Source organism: Phyllopteryx taeniolatus, chromosome 8, assembly GCF_024500385.1.
Source record: "Phyllopteryx taeniolatus isolate TA_2022b chromosome 8, UOR_Ptae_1.2, whole genome shotgun sequence".
NCBI classification, from domain to species: Eukaryota; Metazoa; Chordata; class Actinopteri; order Syngnathiformes; family Syngnathidae; genus Phyllopteryx; species Phyllopteryx taeniolatus.
The window spans coordinates 26,931,445-26,951,990 of NC_084509.1; the positions used below are offsets into that span (position 1 = coordinate 26,931,445).

The 20,546-nt window shown below is 47.9% G+C and overlaps 1 protein-coding gene across 13 annotated transcripts in view; it reads left to right on the forward strand.

The window, feature by feature from the left end:
• LOC133482598 (latent-transforming growth factor beta-binding protein 4-like) overlaps positions 1-20,546 on the forward strand; it is a 39,905-nt gene that overhangs the window by 11,371 nt on the left and 7,988 nt on the right. For 3 of the 13 annotated variants that reach the window (XM_061782877.1, XM_061782885.1, XM_061782886.1), the window contains 24 exons: positions 3,590-3,844; positions 3,890-3,987; positions 4,059-4,208; positions 6,516-6,618; positions 6,926-6,988; positions 7,748-7,870; positions 9,460-9,636; positions 12,394-12,531; positions 12,625-13,776; positions 13,867-13,998; positions 14,112-14,237; positions 14,845-14,964; positions 15,207-15,320; positions 15,436-15,555; positions 15,628-15,747; positions 15,811-15,936; positions 16,307-16,438; positions 16,514-16,636; positions 17,061-17,195; positions 17,267-17,392; positions 17,830-17,973; positions 18,771-19,010; positions 19,085-19,156; positions 20,011-20,139. In XM_061782877.1, coding sequence (XP_061638861.1) covers positions 3,590-3,844; positions 3,890-3,987; positions 4,059-4,208; positions 6,516-6,618; positions 6,926-6,988; positions 7,748-7,870; positions 9,460-9,636; positions 12,394-12,531; positions 12,625-13,776; positions 13,867-13,998; positions 14,112-14,237; positions 14,845-14,964; positions 15,207-15,320; positions 15,436-15,555; positions 15,628-15,747; positions 15,811-15,936; positions 16,307-16,438; positions 16,514-16,636; positions 17,061-17,195; positions 17,267-17,392; positions 17,830-17,973; positions 18,771-19,010; positions 19,085-19,156; positions 20,011-20,139 — 4,218 coding nt within the window. The remainder of the gene's footprint in view (positions 1-3,589; positions 3,845-3,889; positions 3,988-4,058; positions 4,209-6,515; positions 6,619-6,925; positions 6,989-7,747; positions 7,871-9,459; positions 9,637-12,393; positions 12,532-12,624; positions 13,777-13,866; positions 13,999-14,111; positions 14,238-14,844; positions 14,965-15,206; positions 15,321-15,435; positions 15,556-15,627; positions 15,748-15,810; positions 15,937-16,306; positions 16,439-16,513; positions 16,637-17,060; positions 17,196-17,266; positions 17,393-17,829; positions 17,974-18,770; positions 19,011-19,084; positions 19,157-20,010; positions 20,140-20,546) is intronic. The other 10 variants (XM_061782879.1, XM_061782889.1, XM_061782878.1 and 7 more) reach the window with 9 other exon arrangements.

The following is a 20,546-nucleotide window of genomic DNA, read 5'->3' on the forward strand; positions in this document are numbered from 1 at the left end:
TGGTTGTTTGTTTGTACGTGCCCTGCGATTGGCTGGCAACCAGTTGAGGGTGTACCCCGCCTCTTGCCCGAAGTTAGCTGGGATGGGCGCTACAGAAAATGGATGGATGGATTTAGAAACACTTCCCCCTGTATGGTGGAGGTGATGACATCATTGAACTTGATGCTTCAAGATCAGGGTTTGATTTCAAAAGAAATGTATTATTATTGTCCTACTTTATATTATTATTATTATTATTGTTTTGGACATTTCAGTGGCAGAAGTAAATGGTGTCATGTGCAGGAATTACTTATTTTGTTTTGATAACTCAAGGGGATATATATTATATTATATTATATTATATTATATTATATTATATTATATTATATTATATTATATTATATATCCTGCTTTCATGTTGGTGGAAATGAGCCTGTTTTGAGTGGTCGGTCCTGTCTCATGCAAGTGAACCACTGTTCACCACGCCCCGTCTACTGTTGGGCCAAGAACACAAAGATCTAATGTCGATCTGCGCGTGCACCAAAAACTCAGTGCAGCTCTGCTTACCTTTTAGCGTTTTCGTAACGGTGCAGTCCGGTGGTCGTTTGAAAGTGTTTCCGGATCTTCGCCCTACCAAGCTGCCAAATCATAGTCTGAGAAGTTTAGTAAATCGGCCGAGTTGTGACATCACACTGCGGCAAAATTAGGAACGTCTTCCTTACAGGCACATTTTCAGAAATAGTCCAACAACTGAAGTTTTACCTAAAATGGTAAACGCTATTGCGCTAATGCTAATCGCGACCAGTGAAGTGCTACCTGTTAACTACTCGAAGTTTATATCATCACTAGTCTTACTAGTAGCGTGCAATTGTCAGCTAGTTTTGCCTAATAACAGTTGTTCTACTGTCGTTCTACTAGTCCACTTTTTGTCCTCACTAGCAAGACTATTCAGCGCACTAGTAGAAAGACTGGGATGCACTAGTAGTTAAGTAGTTAGTCTTAATAGTAATGTTTTTTCCACTACTGTATGACATTACTGCACACTAGTAGAATGATTAAAGATGAATAAAGATGATTCTGACTATGTTACCAGTGAAGCAAATCTGTGCACTAGTTGACATTTTCATGCTATTAGTACGACTAGTGAAGCAAAGTAGTACCAGTAGCACACAATTGTCAATTACTAGACAGTTTTGTCTCACTAGTATGCAGTTGTTGTACTTGTGCTTCCTAGTCATTCTACAAGTACATTTTTCTCTCTCCCTAGTAAGACTATTCAGCAACTAGTGAAGCTAGGATGCTGTCGTAGTATGTCGTAGTCTTACTAGCTATGTTTTTTCCACGACTGCCACTGTGTGAAATTTCTGGGTACTAGTATAATGACTCCATGATACCAGTGAGACAAACATGTGCACTAGTTGACATCTGCGTGCTGCTGCTAGTGACGCCCTAGACGTTAAATAGTACAATTGTATACTGTCACTAGTAGTTCTAGTACCACGCAATTCCTCAGTTCTTCAGTTTTGCCTCACTCGTAACAGTTGTTCTATTAGTGTGACCTAGTTCTTCTACTAGTACATTCGTTGTCTTTAGTAGTAGAATGACTAGGACGTGCTAGTAGTATGACTGTCTAACTAGTAATGTTTTTTCCACTGCTGTATGACATTACTGCGCACTAGTCGAATGACAACTTTACTAGTGAGACAAACATGTGCACTGGTTTGACATCTGCATGCTACTAGTGCTACTGGTGAAGTGCTACATGCTAACTAGTATATATTGTCACCAGTAGTAGTAGTAGCATGCAGTTATCAACTAGTACACAGTTTTGCATTACTAGTAACATGCAGTTCCACTAGTCCATCCTCGTTCTACTAGTGCACAGTAATGTCGTACAGTAGAGGATGGCAGTATTGGAATAATGTTACTAGCCAGACTTAGTCGTTCGATTAGTGCGCCCGAGTTGTTCTACTAGATCACCCTAGTCTACTAGTGTGCAGAATTATTATTACTAGTGAGGACAAGGTAGTAGCAGATGTCAACTAGTGCACGTTTGCCTCACTGGTAACATGTAGTTGTTGTATTAGCGCGCAGGCATGTCACACAGTAGTGGAAACAAATCATTACTAGTAAGAGACAGCCACACTTGTAGTGCATCCTAGTGAGGACAAAGAGTATACTAGTAGAAAGGCTAGGATGCACTAGTAGAAGAAATGCAAGTTACTAGTGAGGGAAATGTGTGCACTAGTTGAAAAATGCATGCTACTAGTACAATATATAAATCTACTAGTGAACAGCTAGTGCTTCACTAGTAGTACTAGAGTGCTGGTAACATGCAGTCGGTCTACCTGTGTGCAGTAATGTCATACAGTCGTGGGAAAAAAACACGAGTGAGACAGTCATACTACGAGTGCGTGATATTCGTTCTACTAGTGCGCAGAGTTGCCTTACTAGTGAGGACAAAGAGTCTACTAGTACACGGACCTTAAGCCGATATGAAATAAATGCTCAAGCGGCTTTCCATAGGGCCGCCTTATCTGCTCATGAGCAGCACTTCCTGCCGGGAAGTGTCTGGCCAGGAAGTGCGTGCCTGCGTATTGGCTGTGTATCTCATAGCTATGAACAATAGGTAGAAACGACACGACCCTTTGATCTGCGTGCCTACAGCGACACTAAGCTAGTGGGGGCAACGTGCCGGCACATTTCATGGTTGTGGACGGCGCCAAAACCAAAGTAACAAGGATGCCTGCACGTCGTGCTGCATACGGTTCCATACAACGTTGTGCAAGCACTGTTAAATGTACATTACACATTTAACAGTGTCTTAAAAATCACTTTCAGACGCTCTTTTGTCGTTTTTGGCAAAGTTTAACATTGGCCCAACACTGTCCATGTGCAATAGTAATATAATATAATTTTGGGGGGGGGGGGGTTTGGGTCCCGGCAGAGCTTCAAAGCAGTGTCAACATATTTTTGAAGTCAACTTAGCTGAGATATTGGATTTATTGTTGTTATTATTTTTTTTAAATCCTCCCCAGCCCGACACGTAGGCGTAGGCACACACCCACCAACATGGCCGCCACATACGCACGTCGCTTAGCCGGCTGCGCTGGCGTATGACGTCTTCTCTTCATAGCTGTGGTGTTTTCTGTCAACAACACATCACGTGGCCGGCCTGGTATCCTATCAACCGGGGAGGTTGACGCTTCCCAGAGTACATTGCGGTGTGACAGCCATGTGAGAGGAAACACGTTAGGAACGTCACGTGTTGAAGATGAAAACTTTCACTAACAACAACACAGGGACTTAACCTTACTTTCACACCTTAACCATAGCTGAAAAGCCTATTTTGAAACCCTAAACATGGCTTGAGAGCCTACTTTAAAACTGCTTATTTGAAACCTTGCTTTGAAACCCAAACCCAGGCTTGACGTCCTACTTTAAAACCATAACCCTGACTTGAAACCTTGACACAGACCTGAAAGCCTGACCCTGGCTTGAAACCCTACTTTGAAACTCAAACACTGGCTTGAACCCTATTTTAAACCTTAACCCAGGCTTGAGACACTACTGCAAAGTAGTTTAAAGTTGTTGTTGTGTGTTCGTGTAGTTGTGTGTCGTCTGCTGTGTAAGAACGGAGGTGTGTGTCTGCTGAAGGATCGATGCCTGTGCCCCTCCAACTTTACCGGAAAGTTCTGCCAGATCCCCGTCTTGTCTCAGCCCTCCTCGCGAGCCACGCCCTCCTCGTCGGCGCCCAATGAGATCGTCAAGCCTCCCCGCCTGTCCGACATAGCGGCCAATGCGGATCTGACCCGGTCTGAGTTTCTGCTGCCGCTGCGGGGTCAAAACCAGGACTTACCAGGGGGTGAGTCTTTCCTTTTGGAGTTTCTTAAAACCCTACTTTGACCAGCTAACTCTGTGTTCCCAGGAAGCCTTGGAGCATCCCTGGTGAAGGTGAGCATTCAGCACCCCCCCGAGGCCAGCGTGAAGGTTCACCAGGTGATGAAGGTCCAAACTCCGATTGGCCGATTCCACGTTTGGACAGCCGGTTTGGTGTTGATCGCCGTTTATGCCCTCAGGTGTCGGGATTCGTGCCCGCGCCGCGGCCGCTGTCGTCCGGCACGCTGTCCGGGTCCGCGGGGGCTCCGGCGCCGGTGCTCCGAGGCGACGGCGTTTATGCCCAACATGCCGGCTTCAAGTACTGCTTCAGGGAGGTCAAAGACGGACAGGTGAGAGGTGGAACGCGACGGTGATGACTCATAATACCCTGGCTCGAAACCCTCACTCGTAGTGCTGTCACCCTTTGGTCACTATATCGACGTATCGATTTATATTCCTGCGATCCAACTGGATCGATCTGCGCTCGGCAGGTTCAATATATCGATTGAAATCATTTTTAAATGTAAGCGATCGATTGTATCCATACTAGGAAAGAACACACTGGATTTAAGGAGGTGTGTATGCGTTGTATTTCCAAGGAAACGCTTGTAATTCCTTTTCTTTCCAGTTAGCACACGACAGTTAGCACTGTCAAGGCTACTTTCTTCTTCATCATCATCTCTTCTTTGTTGCCTTTTCTACGCCCCGCATCAGGCACTCCTTTCCGTAGTGCCCCTAGTGGAAGGTCGAGACACCACAGTTTGTGTGTGTTTGTATTGAAGTTTAAGGCATCTGTCTGTCTGGTGGATGGCAGATGAGAAGGCGGCTAGCGAGAAATGATCATTAAGGATGCGTGTGCGTGACTTAGGGCAAGTCGCCATGCACTTTGAAGCCCTTTAGGTTGCTTAGCTTAGCTTAGCTTAGCTCACTTGCCGCTAACAACGATGAGGAAGGCTCACATTTGTGCTACAAAGAGCAGGTTTGTTCATTTATTTAGCTCTCGATGCATTATGAACACGATTTTTCTCATTAAAACCTCAGTGCGACGTTTGTCGCCGTTAGTATTTAATTGTTAAGAACAGGGATTGTCAAAGTTTGGGTCCAGCCAGGGACTCCTCACAGTGCAGGTATTGTTGCCTTAATTCTAAAACCAATTAAACATCAAAAATGGACCAACAATGAAATCATAGCTGAAATGATATAAATAACAATAAGATGATATTTGCCCCTTTTGTTTCACTGCAAAGCAGTACAAAAAGTCAACTTTTATGAAGCAGACTCATCGTCCATGAAAAGAATATCATTGGAATTTTCATGACTGAATAAAATGATCATACATTCACTTCAGATTCAGTTTTTAAATCCATCGTTTCAAACAATATCAATTTGCCTTTTTTTCAAGTTCAGTTTTTTACTGCAATTATTCGGGTTTAGCCATTCAAATTCAGTTCCCGGTTGCTCATATTTCCGCCCGTACGCTAGCAGGAACCGAGGCATCACCTAGAACCAAGGCTCAAGTCAGAACCAGGACCAACGCCAGGAAGCACGGTAACAGGCAAAACCATGGGACTGCCAGGAAGCAAGGCTCAAGCTAGAACAAAGCGACTGGCTAGAACCAAAGGACTGCCAGGAATGAAGGCTCATGTCGCAAGCAACACACGAGCAGAACCAAGGTACCATCCAGAACCCAGACCCTGGCAGGAATCACTCACCGACCACAAACAAATGTGGCGTCTCCTGTCCGTGTCCGGCACTCGCGAGGACTTACGAGTTGAGTCGATGAATCGGGCTTTGCTGAGACCGAGCCAAGAAGGCGAGCAAAAGCCGTTGCGTTTACGAGCTGTGTGAAACAGGAAATACGGATGTCCACAAAGACAAAGTGCGAACAGATTGTTTTTGTCTGGAAACACGTGTGCTGTTGCGCACTTAATGGGAACCAGAAGGACTCGCCGTGTTGGAAACTGGAAACTTGATCGCTTCCACGCTCGCGTGAACTATCACGCGTGCACACACACACACACGCGCGCGCGACACTGCGTGCCAAAAGAAGAACAGGCGCTTCCTACAAGTGCAACTATTGAGCCCGCCTCTCTAGCGCCACCATCAGGAGACGCAAACACCATTTATGACCTCAACCGAGGAAGCTTTTTGAGTAGAAATACTTACAAGTATCAATTACGAGTGCCGAAAAATATTGTACTTCAACAATAACGCCGCACGACGCTCGATTTGAATCATATTTTCTAATCTGTCATTTTGGATGCTGTGATCCTAGTTGCTCTTTATTGACTAGTTGAAGTAAGTTGAAGTCAACGTTTAAGCCTCGGTGGCGGTCGCCCCCCTCTGAATACTCTCCTTGCTTTTGTTTCCAGGAGAGAATATGTTACATTCATAAATCACGTTTCAATTTGGTGTCTTATTATAAATTCTGGAAGTTTAAAAGGAAGAAAAGAGGGCGTGTCAAGAAAAAAAGTTGGTACTAAGAATATGGAGAAATTTCAAATCATTTTTGAGGTTGTTTTGTGCAGACTGATGTAAATTCAAAACGCTGTGCAATAAAAGAAGCAAAAGCATAAACAAAAATCTTAAAATGTACAGATGGTTGGCCTTGACGGTTAAGTTGATAAAAAGTTGTTTTTGTTTGTTTGTACGAACAGTGCAGTTCTCCTCTGTCGGGCCTGAGGAGCAAAGAGATGTGCTGCCGAGGTCTGGGAAAGGCGTGGGGCTCCGCCGACTGTGCCCTTTGCCCTCCTTACCCAGGTCAGCAAACTTTGAATCCAACGTTCACGTCTTTGCTCCAACAGAGAAGATGCGCCGGGAAGCCGGCGTGATCCGTGACGGCTCGAACATTTGGGAAGGATCCCGCCGGGATATGCTTATATAACACCTGACACACACACACACACACTTCTTCTTGTTGTTGAGGACATCACTTAAACCGTAGCAGAGCACCAGAACCAACACAATCAAAACACCCCCTACACTCCAATAAATGTAACACAAAATTTTTTTTGCTTTCTGTGGGTGTGTTGACGCACTTCTTGTGCAATAATCCATCCTGACTCAGCAGGTCCAAACAACAACAGCTGTCCCGTTGGCTTTCAACCAGGCAACGGAACAAAATGCCTCGGTGAGTTTATTATTATTATTATTATGATTCTTATTACGATTATTATTAGTTGTCAGAGTTGGCTTTGATCCCAAAGCAAAGTTTTATGACCGTTTTGAGTAGGGGTGTTCGATACCACTTATTTTTTTTCACTCTGCAGTACTCACCGATACCATAAGCACTTTGAATACATAGTGTCAATGAACACAATTACGGATAATTGTGAACAAAGACCTTTTGTTCTTTCTGACGCACGATGATTCGCTGATGTGTCGCAGTGTAGCGCCAACTACTGGCGAGCAGGAAGTACATGTGGCCGGTATCAGCAGCTGTATGATTGTAACATAATTATACTGCCTCCCGGTGGCCAAGGCGGGCACACCCGAAGGAGCAGCACAATGAATTAAATTGCACTATTAAATCATGATGCACCAACTAACAACTGTATAATTGTTATGATCAGTCTTACTATAAAGTACAGCATTAGTGCTATTTTCCCCCAAAACACAAACAATTGTTTTTGGGCTTTTGTCGTGCCTTGACAAGCGTCAGCCGGCGGGCCAGATATTGGCCCGCCGCCATAAGCGGTGTTGAAAATGGATGGAAGGATGGATGAATTTTAACATGATAAATGAATTAAAGTCAAAGAATTTCAAAGTGGCCCCTTGCATCCTTCTATTTTTCTGTACGCGGCCCTCGGAAGGAAAAAGTTTGGACACCCCGGATTTCAAGCTTTGGGAAAAGAGCGCGTGAACTCTGCCGCTGTGTTTTGTTTGCTAGATGTGAACGAGTGCCTGCAGCCTGGCCTTTGTGAGAACGGCCTGTGTGTGAACACGCCGGGGAGCTTTAGTTGCGTTTGCAAGCACGGCTTCATCCTGGATGCCTCGCACGGACTCTGCATCTGTAAGTAAACACACGCACGCAAACAGTGGCCCGCTTGAGACTTGGCTTACGGAATCCAAATCAAACCTGTTGCCCTGCTATAAATCCATGTGCTTGTCACATCTGTCTACACACAAAGAGTTTTTTTTATATAATAAGAATTCATGAGGACACAGGAAACAATTACACGCCTGCATTTACAGTATCTCCATAATGTGACAAATGAATGCATGTTACAACAAATTACACGGGGGGGATTACTGAAGGGACAAACTTCAGGTCTACACAACATGTTTTGCTTAAACTAATGCACTCAAATTTAGAAATATTAATGCATATGTTCAAAAAGGTGTAAAATACCAGATAGATTTCAAACAAATGAATAGTGTTAGGAATTTGTTAATGACTCTCCAGTATAACTGGGCATGGAAAGAAATGATTGGAACTTCATGTCTGGCTGGACTATTGCTCAAGACTACAGTGCATTTAAATGCTGGTAGACGTCAGACAAAAGACTCCGTATATTTTTGTAGCATAGTGTATCTAGAGAGGGGCAAAGAGAAATGTGTGCTTGTTTTCACGTTACGTGCATGTTATTCTGTATTTTTTAACATCACTATATATATATTACCGGTTAAAGAAAATCACAATGTCATTTTTTCCCCCCAACATCGTGCAGCCCTAATGGAAGTGATTGATACCCCACCAAAACCTTAATAATTGCCTATATTAAACCAAACCAAACACTTTCAAATCCTTTGAAACTCACCTTAAATTAACCTAAGCTCATTTACAGTCCACTGGAATCCAAGCATTTACTGCCAAGGACGTTTTTTGTCAAGTACGTAATCGAGAGTGTCTCGCCCAGCTTGTGTGTGAAATTCAGGTTTGTAAACCACTGTAATGGCAAACAGATCCCTGTAGATGGCAACATTGCAGCGCTTGGGATTCGAGACCAGCACAGCTTTGATTCGAAGATAAAGATTGGATGCTGAATCTCGGCTTGTCACGTCGAGTATGAGGGAGAGAAATGCCAACACGTTGGAAGTCGGACAAGTTTAGGCATGTCACACTCCAACCGAGTACAGTATGTACATGTATAGTATAAACAGAGTATGTAGTCGAAAGTGTGTGTTGGGATCGCAAGAAAAGATGACGCAGGTAAATGGCCAATGCTATTGTTTATGTCAGAGAACACAATATTGTGTCAGTCTTACAAGATCAGTGAAAATACTGCGAAAATCTGCTTTGAAACAGCTGCTGTCAATGAGTCAAAAATGTGATTTTAGTTCCAAAAAATACATGGACATGCGGCAAAGACTCTGAAACTTCCCTGTGAACCCAGGCTTAAGTGAGCTCCTCCCCAACATACAAAGCTCTTCGTCTCTCAGTTGATACTATCACTTCAACATTGAGTACTTCCATGACACTTTCCTATTTCGAAAGTGGCATCTTAGCATGTTTCAGAGAGAGCACAAAAACTGCAATTCGCTGGGGATCTTTTCCACAGAAAACCAGCTACATTCGTGAAGAGTGAACCGCCAATACATGGTGCTCATGAAACGTCGATCTTTGACAAAGAAATGTTTGATCTTGTGTGTCCTGTGCAGCCCAGAGCGTGATATCAGAGGAGAAGGGTCAGTGCCACCGGGCCCTGGGTTCGGGTCTGGGCCCGTCCTCCTGCTCGCTGCCCATCCTCAGGAACATCACCAAGCAGATCTGCTGCTGCAGTCGGGTTGGCAAGGCCTGGGGACCCCAATGCCAGCGATGCCCCTACTTCGGCTCGGGTGAGTCGCTGCTCCCGTGGTCTTATTGGCGGTGAAGTTTATGCAGGCTTTTTCCTTTCTTAAGGAGTGACTTTGAACTGTTTCAAATTTTAAAAAATGACACCCAACTCAGTGCAACAATGATCAGATAATAACAGGTTTCATGATGTAAAAGCCTCTCCTTCAGTCGTCATCTTATCGTGGTGGAGGGGTTTGTGTGTCCCAATGATCCGAGGAGCTAAGTTGTCTGGGGCTTTACGCCCCTGGCAGGGTCACCCATGGCAAACAGGTCCTAGGTAAGGGACCAGACAAAGCACGGCTCCAAAAACCCTTATGACGAACAAAATATATGGATCTAGGTTTCCCCTGCCCGTACGCGGGTCACCGGGCCCCCCTCTGGAGCAAGGCCTGGAGGTGGGGCTCGAAGGCGAGCGCCCAGTGGCCGGGCCTGCACCCGTGGGGCCCCCTTCCGATGGGCTCACCACCTGTGGGAGGGGTTACAGGGGGTCGGGTGCAGTGTGAGCTGGGCTGTGGCCGAAGGCGGTGGCCGAAGGCGGGGACCTTGGCGATCCGATCCCCCGCTACAGAAGCTGGCTCTAGGGACAGCAATGTCACCTCTCTGGCAGGGAAGGAGCCTGAGCTGGTGTGTGAGGTCGAGAAAGTCCGACTAGATATAGTCTGGCTCGCCTCCACACGCAGCTTGGGCTCTGGTACCAGTCCTCTTGAGAGGGTTTGGACTCTTTTCCACTCTGGAGTCGCCCACGGTGAGAGGCGCCGAGCAGGTGTGGGTATACTTATTGCCCCCCGGCTCGGCGCCTGTACGTTGGGGTTCATCCCGGTGGACAAGAAGGTAGCCTCCCTCCGCCTTCGGGTGGGGGGACGGGTCCTGACTTGTGTCATCGGACTTGCAGCCGCATGCCTTGGAGACTTGGGTGAAGAGAGGGGCGGAGATGTCAACTGATCAACACCTGGTGGTGAGTTGGCTCCGATGGTGGGGGAAGATGCCAGTCCGACGTGGCAGGCCCAAACGTATTGTGAGGGTCTGCTGGTAACGTCTGGCAGAAGGAGTTTGAACTCCCACCTCCGGCAGAACTTCACCCACGTTGTGAGCCGGTGGGGAGAATACTTCATCCTCATCCAATACCTCATCAATACCTCATCAATTCCACCGACACGCCTTCCCATGAGGAAGCAGAGTCTGGGGTATCTGAGGCGGGCTCTCTTATCTCTGGGGTTGACGTCACCGAGGTGGTTAGAAAGCTCCTCGGTGGCAAGGCCCCGGGGGTGGATGAGATTCGCCCGGAGTTCCTAAAGGCTCTGGATGTTGTGGGGCTGTCCAGATTGACACGCCTCTGCAACATTCCGTGGACATCGGAGGTGTGCCTCTGGATTGGCAGACTGGGGTGGTGGTCCCCCTTTTTAAGAAGGGCGACCGCAGGGCGTGTTCCAACTACAGGGGGATCACACTCCTCAGGCTCCCTGGTAAGGTCTATTCAGGGGTGCTGGAGAGGAGGGTCCGTCGGGAAGTTGAATCTCAGATTCAGGAGGAGCAGTGTGGTTTTCATCCTGGCCGTGGAACAGTAGACCAGCTCTTCACCCTCGGCAGGGTCCTCGAGGGTGCATGGGAGTTCGCCCAACCAGTCTACATGTGTTTTGTGGACTTGGAAAAGGCGTTCGATCGTGTCCCTCGAGGATCCCTGTGGGGGGTGCTTCGGGAGTATGGGGTACCGAACCCCCTGATACGGCTGTTTGGTCCCCGTACGACCGGTGTCAGAGTTTGGTCCACATTGCCGGCAGTAAGTCGGGCTCTTTTCCGGTGAGGGTTGGACTCCGCCAAGGCTGCCCTTTGTCACCGATTCTGTTCATAACTTTTATGGACAGAATTTCAAGGCACAGCCGAGGCGTAGAGGGGGTCCGGTTTGGTGGCGTCAGTATTGCATATCTGCTTTTTGCAGATGATGTGGTTCTGTTGGCTTCATCAGGCCATGATCTCCAACTGTCACTGGAGTAGTTTGCAGCCGAGTGTGAAGTGGCTGGGATGAGAATCGCCACCTCTAAATCTGAGACCATCGTCCTCAGTCGGAAAAGGGTGGAGTGCCCTCTCCAGGTCAGGGATGAGATCCTGCCCCAAGTGGAGGAGGTCAAATATCTTAGGGTCTTGTTCATGAGTGAGGGAAGAATGGAACCCGAGCTCGACAGGTGGATCGGTGCAGCGTCTGCAGTGATGCGGACTTTGTATCGGTCCGTTATGGTAAAGAAGAAGCTAAGCCGAGAAGCAAAGCTCTCGATTTACCGGTCGATCTACGTTCCTACCTGGCACTATGGCTCTCCCTTAGAGATAAGGTGAGAAGCTCGGTCATCCAGGAGGGGCTCAGAGTAGAGCCGCTGCTCCTCCGCATTGAGAGTCAGATGAGGTGGGTCGGGCATCTGTTTAGGATGCCTCCTGGACGCCTCTCTGGTGAGGTGTTCCGGGCACGTCCCACCGGGAGGAGACCCCGGAGACGACCCAGGATACGCTGGAGAGACTACGTCTCTCGGCTTGCCTGGGAACGCCTTGGGATCCCCTCGGAAGAGCTAGAGGAAGTGGCTGGAGAGAGGGAAGTCTGGGCTTCCATGCTGAGGCTGCTGCCCCCGCGACCGGACCTCGGATAAGCAGAAGACAATGGATGGATGGATGGCATGATCTAAAAGGTTTTTGAGCAAGAGGGGGCCAGAAATTAGGTGGAGGCCTCCTCCAAGTTGTTGTTGTGTATGAGTTGGGGATTTTTGCTCTCCCAGTGGATTTCAAGGAGATCTGTCCTGCCGGTCCGGGCTACCATTACTCCGCCTCCACCCTGCAGTTCAACCAGAGAGCTTCTGATCAACTTGACACCCAAGGAGCTAAGCTGGTAACCAACGGCGACAAGCACCATCAGGGTACGTCCTCCACACCCGGTCATAAGTGTCCTCAACTTTTACGACAACAAAATCAGACATTACCCATGGATCTATTTGTCTCTCCTTTCTCAGATACTACTACTATAGATGCTACTTCTTATGGCGCCACCAGGTTTCAGCAGAAACCCTCCGCCAGCTTACCCAGTCTGCCTCCACCTCGCCTGGCTGTCAGCCCGCCACCGTCGAGACCTGTTAACCCTGGCAACACTAACGGGCATGAACCTCAAACTCCAGACAGGACCGCATTCCAACCAAACCGCCCCAGACCAACCACGTATTCTGTCAGACTGCCACCACAATCCAGCGGTAGTCAAGGGATCAGTCACGACCGAGGAAACTTTGGGACTCAGGACACAAGTCAGAACCAAGCCACTAGCAGGAGCCAGGGCACCAGGCATCACCAAGGCATCATCAGGAACCAAAGCTCAAGTCAGAACCAAAACACTAGCAGAAGTCAAAGCTCAAGTCAGAAACAAGACACTAGCAGGAGCCAAGGCACCAACCAGAACCAAGGCACCAACCAGAACCAAGGCACTAGCCGGAACCCAGGCACTATTGGGAGTCAAGATACTACCAGGAACCAAGGAACCAGTCAAAACCTAGGCACCAGCCAGAACCAAGGTAATGCCAAGAGCCAGGGCTCAAGTCAGAACCAAGACACTAGCAGGAATCAAGGCACCAGCCAGATCCAAGGCACCTCCAGGAACCAAGGCTCAATTCAGAACCAAGGAACCAGCAGGAACCAAAGCTCTGGTGACAGACAAGACAGTACCAGGAACCAAGGCACGAGCCAGAACCAATATACTAGCAGGAATCAAGGCACCAGCCAGAACCTAACCCTGACCAGAAACCAAGGCTCAAGTCAGAACCAACGCACTACCCAGAACCAAGACACTGTCAGAAACCAAGGAACGAGTCAGAACCAAGGGATTAGCAGAAACCAAATCCCCAGTGGGAGTCAGGTTAACAGTGGGAGCCAAGTCAAAAGAGTTGATCAAGGTACCAGAAGCAGCCAAATCTCCAGTGGAAGTCAAGGCACCGATCAAAACCAAGGTTACAGTCAGAACCAAGGTAACAATCAGAATCAAGGCAGTGGCAGAAGCCAAGTCACCAACCAGAACCAAGGCTCCAGCAGGAACCAAGGGAGAGGTAGGAGTGAAGGTTCTACTTGGAACCAAGAAAGAAGCGGGACCAGCCAAACCCAAGGCACAGATGAGAGTCGAGGTACCAGACCACTTGTCTGATGAGAAACTGGCAAGAACAGGAAGTGGCTTTCACAATGAATGGTAGATGAGTTCTCTGTGTTTTGGGTAGGTCTTCTGCCAGGAAGAGGAGACTCCTTCCCAGAACCGGCGACAGGGATCCCCGAGCGAGATTCGAGGCCCGGCGGAGATCTCCCACCTCCCAAGAGGCCGCAGACTACCACACGGCCACCTCGAGTCCAGCGTAAGTCCTCTAAACACCAGGGACTGTCTGAATCACAACAACAATGCTATTGATTTCTTAGACTGGGTCTTTGTCACATTTGTGTGTGTGTGTGTATGTGCGTGTGCGTGCAGATGTGAACGAGTGTGTTGCGTCTCGAGGTGTGTGTGCTCCAGGTGAATGTGTGAACAGTGCAGGCAGCTACCGTTGTATTTGTCCACCCGGATACAAGACTAACCCTCGGAAGACCAGCTGTGAAGGTGACTTCCTGTCCAAACTGTACTGGTATTGCTAATGTGGCTAACATGGCTAATACCAGTAACCTTGCCAATGTGGCTCATATGTTTAATGTGACTACAGTTGCTAACATAGCTAACGTCACTAATGTGACTAACTTAGCTGAAGTGGTTAACATCGTGAATGTGGCTAACAAGGCTAAGGAAGCCATTGTCTGTGCTGTGGCGAATGAAAATAAAATTGTTCATGTGGCAAATGTGACTAATGTGGCTAAAGTAGGTAACATGCCTAATGTGGCTCCTATTGCTAATGTGCACCACATGGCTAATATCAGTAACATCGTTAATGTTGCTAACATGGCTAATGTCACTGTGGCTAATATTTCTAACATGCCTTACTTCTCTAATATGGCTAACGTCGCTAATGTGGCAAATGGGACTGTGTGCTAGCGCGGATAATGTTGCTAATGTGTGTATCATGGCTAACAGTTTGCTAACATGGCTCACTGTCACCCCCCCTCAGATGTAAAAAAGTGTGAGGATCCCCTAATATCAGTGACATTGCTAATGTGGCTAACGTGGATACTGTAGCTAACATTTTGCTAACGCGGCTCACTGTCGCCCCCCTCAGACGTAGATGAGTGTGAGGATCCACTGCTGTGTCCCGTTCAGGAATGCGTCAACAGTCCTGGGTCGTATCGCTGCGTCTCCTGTCAGCCCGGATTCGGACTTCTGAATGGACTGTGCACAGGTAACGCATCTTCGGAATATTCACGACGCCGTGTGGAAAAATGTCAGCATTTTTATAGGAGAGCAGCTATGGAATCATCTTCAGATGATAATCATTAGCATTCGTCGGTTTAATCAAACCTAAACTGGTCACTCGTATTCCAAGCACGGTCAGTTGTGGCTTTTTCATTGACCTGGTCAAATTTTCCCAGGAAAAGTCAGAAAAGATGCTCGAAGCGCGTTTGTTTACTTTTGTATGTTCAGACATCAACGAGTGTGTTCAAGCGCCGTGCTCCAACGGGGACTGTGAAAACACATCCGGAAGCTTCCGATGTCTCTGTCGCCATGGTTACAAGCTCAAAAACAACACCTGTGCAGGTCCACACGCAACACGACAACATAACGACACAACATGAAACACAGCCGACGATGTCGTCATTGTGACGTGTGTGCGTGTGTGTGTGTGTGTGCGTGTGTGTGTGTGTGTGTCCAGACGTGAATGAGTGTGCGGATCCGTCTCAGTGTCCCGGTCGGATGTGTGTCAACTCTGTGGGCTCGTATCGTTGTGTGTCCTGTCGCCCGGGATACATGCTTACCGACAAACATTGCATAGGTAACACACACGCACACACACGCACACACACACACACACATACTGTATACTGTACTCCTCTGTTTTGCAAAGATCTGAACGAGTGTGAGGATGGCGCAGTGTGTCCTGGCGGGCAGTGTGTCAACACTAAGGGCTCCTACAAGTGTGTGGACTGTCGCCAAGGTTACCGAGCCGTGAATGGAGTGTGTGAAGGTACACGCACACACACACACACAAACACACATTGTCCTCATTTTGGTGGAAAATGTCCCGCAGACGTGGACGAGTGTGGAAGTACGTCCGCGTGCGAGTCTGCGCGCGTGTGCGTCAACACCGTCGGCTCGTTCCGGTGCGACTGTCTACCGGGGTATCGAACCTTTGGCCGGGGGCGACCGTGCAGAGGTGAGTCCTCTCCTGCGCTGTGCTCATCAACTGAGCTGTGTTCTGATTGGCTGGCAGGGACTTACCGGGGACTTGGGGGCTTGGGGTGGTTGAACGTACTGTGTATAACGTGTGCACGCCATACAAATGAATCATATTCCTATCATTCCTGGATGCTTGGGTAAGCAAATGGAGTACACCTTCTCTAGAAATATAATGTAGACTTGAACTACTTTGCCTACTGCAGTTTATTGTCAACATGTGCTCCATTTGTTCATCCAGATGTCCAAGAACTCAAATGAATATCAAGTGTAGTTGATGGAGTGCAGGGATGCTGGTGTGTGTGTGTGTGTGTTGTGTCATTGAATGTAATGTGTGTATGCGTGTGTAGATATTAACGAGTGCTTGGAGGAGAACTGGTGCCCCGCCACAGGAGAGTGCGTCAACACACCGGGATCGTACAAGTGTGTGTGTCCTCAAGGATACACGCTCGGCGACGACGACGACAACAAGACGTGTGTCGGTAGGCGCAACTTCTTCTTTGCTGGTTGTCACGACGACGTGCAGGCACGTGAGACGTGTCGACGGTCTCGTGCAGACGTGAACGAGTGCGCGAGGTCCAACGTGTGCGCGGACGGCGACTGTGTCAACACCGAAGGATCCTTCACGTGCAGATGTCGGCGTGGATTCACCAACAACCCGGAGAGCAACGCCTGCCTCGGTACGTACGTGCGCACGCAGAGCAAATATTTGCACAAAAAACAATCGGGTTTATCATTTTGAACATTCAATATTTTGTCTTTGTAGTGAATTAAATTGAATATAGGTCGATTTGATGATTTGCAAATCATTGTACCGGACTCATTGGAATTTGGATTTGTAAAAAACATTTGTAACGTTTGACATTACATATCATATTGGAATGAAAGTAGACCTTTTTCACAACCCCAAGGAACCGCGATATGTTTGCAGATTGTGAAAGACTTTTTTCTTTTCACCATTTTTGGGGGGGAAAATGTCTATTACACCCGAGAAATGTAAATGTCAAATAAAAACGGACAGTTTTGAGCCAAAGTTGTTTAGAGTTGAATGATCGTGTACGTGCGCCACATTAATTCCAGAATGCGTGCGCGTGTGTTTTCCAGACGTGGACGAGTGCGTGTCGTCCGGCGGTTCCGTTTGCCGAGAATCCGAGCGGTGCGAGAACACCGTCGGCTCGTACCGCTGCCTCACTTCCTGCCGGCCGGGATACCGGGCCTCGGCCGCCGGACGCTGCGACGGTCAGTTTCGCAATAAAAGCGTTTAATGTGAACGGGCGGAAGGGAAGTTAGTCACATGTTTCCTCCGGCAGACGTGGACGAGTGCGAGAACGGATCGGTGTGCGGCCGGCACGCCGTCTGTCAGAACCTCATCGGAACGTACGCGTGCGTGTGCGACCGAGGCTTCGCCTCCGCACCGGATGGGAACTTCTGTGTGGGTACGTGTCCGTTCGAGCAAGCTGTGCTAAAGTGCGGGTGTTGCGCCATGACATTTTGGACTTGCTGACGGCTCCATCAAAGTCGTTGTGCAGTAACAGCAGAAAAAGTGTGGGTGCTACAAACACTGACATTCCAGTAGGTGTGACAAGTGTGGGTGTTTTTGAAATGGCTTTTTCATTGACCTGGTCAAATTTTCCCAGGAAAAGTCAGAAAAGATGCTCGAAGCGCGTTTGTTTGCTTTGGCCAGTGAAAGGTTTCAACACCCACACTTTTTCTTTCCATTTTTGTCACATTTTTCTGCAAATAAAGTTGCGGGTGTCGAAACACACACATCTTCTGCTGGTGTGACAAAAAGCGTGAGTGTTGAAATCTGTCAAAGGCAAAAGTGTGTTGAGACACCCACACTTTTGCGTTCTTCTGCGGGTGCGCGTTGCAGACGAGGACGAGTGCGTGTCCATGCCGGGTGCGTGCGGTTCCGCTCGCTGCCACAACCTGGACGGATCGTTCGTGTGCGAGTGCGACACGCCGGGAGAACACTTTCACACGGACACGAGGCGGTGTGTGAGCGCACTCGCGCCAGGTACACACACACACACACACACGCTCCCATTCATTCTAATAGCGTATACAGGTCATTTTCATATAATTTCATCAATAACGGTAAAGACGCCTTTAAAAACAACAACAAAATTGAATTTTGCCTTCTTTTATTTTTTTTTATTTTTTATTAATACCGAAAGCCCTATTTTCAAAAAAAGTTAAATTTGAGGCATTCATAGTAAAGGCTGTCCTTAAAGGCCGAGTGAAATACATTTCTTGCATAACGGTAAAGACGCGAACACTTACGTGTTACCCTTCAAACTCTGCAGATAAACGTGCGTAAATGAACCCAACTGCTCATTAAAGCCCTCTTTTCTTCACACGATCGGAATAACAGTAAAGTCACGCAACAGCTGCCACACTTTGACAAATTCCTATATATTCATTCATATCTGAGAACTAGATAACAGCATTTATTTTGCCGTCTGCTCTTGTGGGAATGCAAAATGGCTGCTACGTGGCAGAACATCATGAGGCTCTCTGCAGGCGCATTAACGCTACAGACAAACGAGGACCCAAAAAAGGAACTCTTTTGTCACCACGTACGATGCATTTGTGTTCGTTTTCATGAAAAGTTTGAAAAATATGACCTGAGAATAGTTTTTTTCTCAGAAACAATGATGAGCTTTTGATGGGGAACAACTGGCAATAGTTCAAAAATGAATAGATTTTCCTGCATCCGTTCTCTGAACCGAGGGAGAGTACCGTTCTCGATCCCGTGATATGAAAATGATCAGGGATTTTTTGACGTGACAACGTAAGCTTCTTGTTCCACAGCAGAGACTTCCCCCATCCGGTCTCCGTCGTCGTCCTCCTTCCACGCGGGCGCCTTGGCGGTGCCGCCGCCGCCGCCCCTCCCGGCACCCCGTCCCGGCGAGCTCAGGGACTGCTACTACAACCTGGACTCCTCGTGTAGTCTCCTGGCTGCCAACAGCAGCCGGCAGGAGTGCTGCTGCACGCTGGGCGAGGGCTGGGGCCTGGGCTGCGTCTACCAGGCCTGCCCCCCCGCCCACGAAGGTGAGACTCCCGTCGGGGGGTCGCGGGGTCAGCGGCGGCCCGGCCCAACGCTGACGTGTGACGTTCGTGTGCAGCCGAGTTCCTGTCGCTGTGTCCCAGCGGGAGAGGATACGTGACCGCCGCGGCGGCGACCTTCAGCTACACAGGTGGCACGCTTTCTATTTATATTTCATATTCATAACCCAAACTCCCTGTTTAGCCCAATACGTTTCCAGACTTGTGAAATATAAATAGAATAACACAATGACCTGAAAACAGATTCAAAAAATACATATTTGCAGTTGTGAATGTGTGCAAATGCAGCCAGGGTTTGGATGCAACGGAAAAATACAAACGCCAGAAGCCTGAATTTCACATACAATTGTTTTGATACTCCCATGGTCTGGGGGGAAGGGGGGGGGGGGGGGGGGGGGGGGGGGGGGGGTTTGATAGTGGTGTCAAGCTCGTTTATGTCACGGGCCAGATCGTAATGAAGGTGTCCCTCGGAGGTCAACTGCGGATGGGTGAGTCCCGAGCCCGACCTTATTTCAATCCGTCCGGTACTCGTAAAAGCTGCTGATATCAGCCACTGATGATACAGAGCGCCCTCTTGCTGCACCTGCCGGTCAAGATGTCTGCGGTGGCGGGGAAGCCGCCGCCCACAATCTCCCTGCGGCCGTGCACCATGCTGGTGCTGAGGACGCCCTCCACCACACATCTGGAGAAGCTCCTCAAGACGCCGATACCCAGTCCACCACCACGCGCGATTACGAAGAAAAAAAAGTTGCCGTCTTTAAATAAATGACGTCACCTTATGTTGACGTTTTGTGTAAAACTGACACATTACACAAAAGGAAACATTGTGGATGTAAACACCAAAATGTCCAAGCAATTAATATGATTTTGTCTAACAGAAGTCCGCGAGCTTTATGCTAACATTTAATGCAAAATGCCATAGACGGGCTGGTCCGTCTACGTCCTGCATGATGTTTCCTCTTTTTCCAATGTTCTCCCCTCCCAGATGTGGACGAGTGTAAGCGCTTCCATCCTCAGGTGTGCAAGAACGGCGTTTGCGTCAACATCATTCCGGGATATCACTGTTACTGCTCCAGCGGGTTCGTTTACAGCGCCGAGCTGCTCGAGTGTGTCGGTACGCATGCACACACGCGCACACTTTTGTTTTTTTACTTTTTTATAGGGATGGAGCGTTTTTTAAAAACTTTCAAAACGCTTTGGTTTGACAGTTTTTTGTTTTTTTTTGGGGGGGGTGGGTTTTGGGCGTATCACTTCAACATACTTCACGTTACTACTTTCCTATTTATACAAGGATTTGGCGCCGTCTTGTGGCATCTTAGGGCGCTTCCAAAACAGTACGAAAATACAGATAGGTGAACCTTTGCAAACACTACAGTAAAAACATTTTAATTTCATTTCAAGTCCATTTGAATGAATTTCAATGCAACTGGCTTCACAACAAGCAGCAGTTTGGCAAATAGTGAACAACAAACAAACAAATCAAATGACACGGTTTCATTTTAAAACATCCAAACCAAAGTT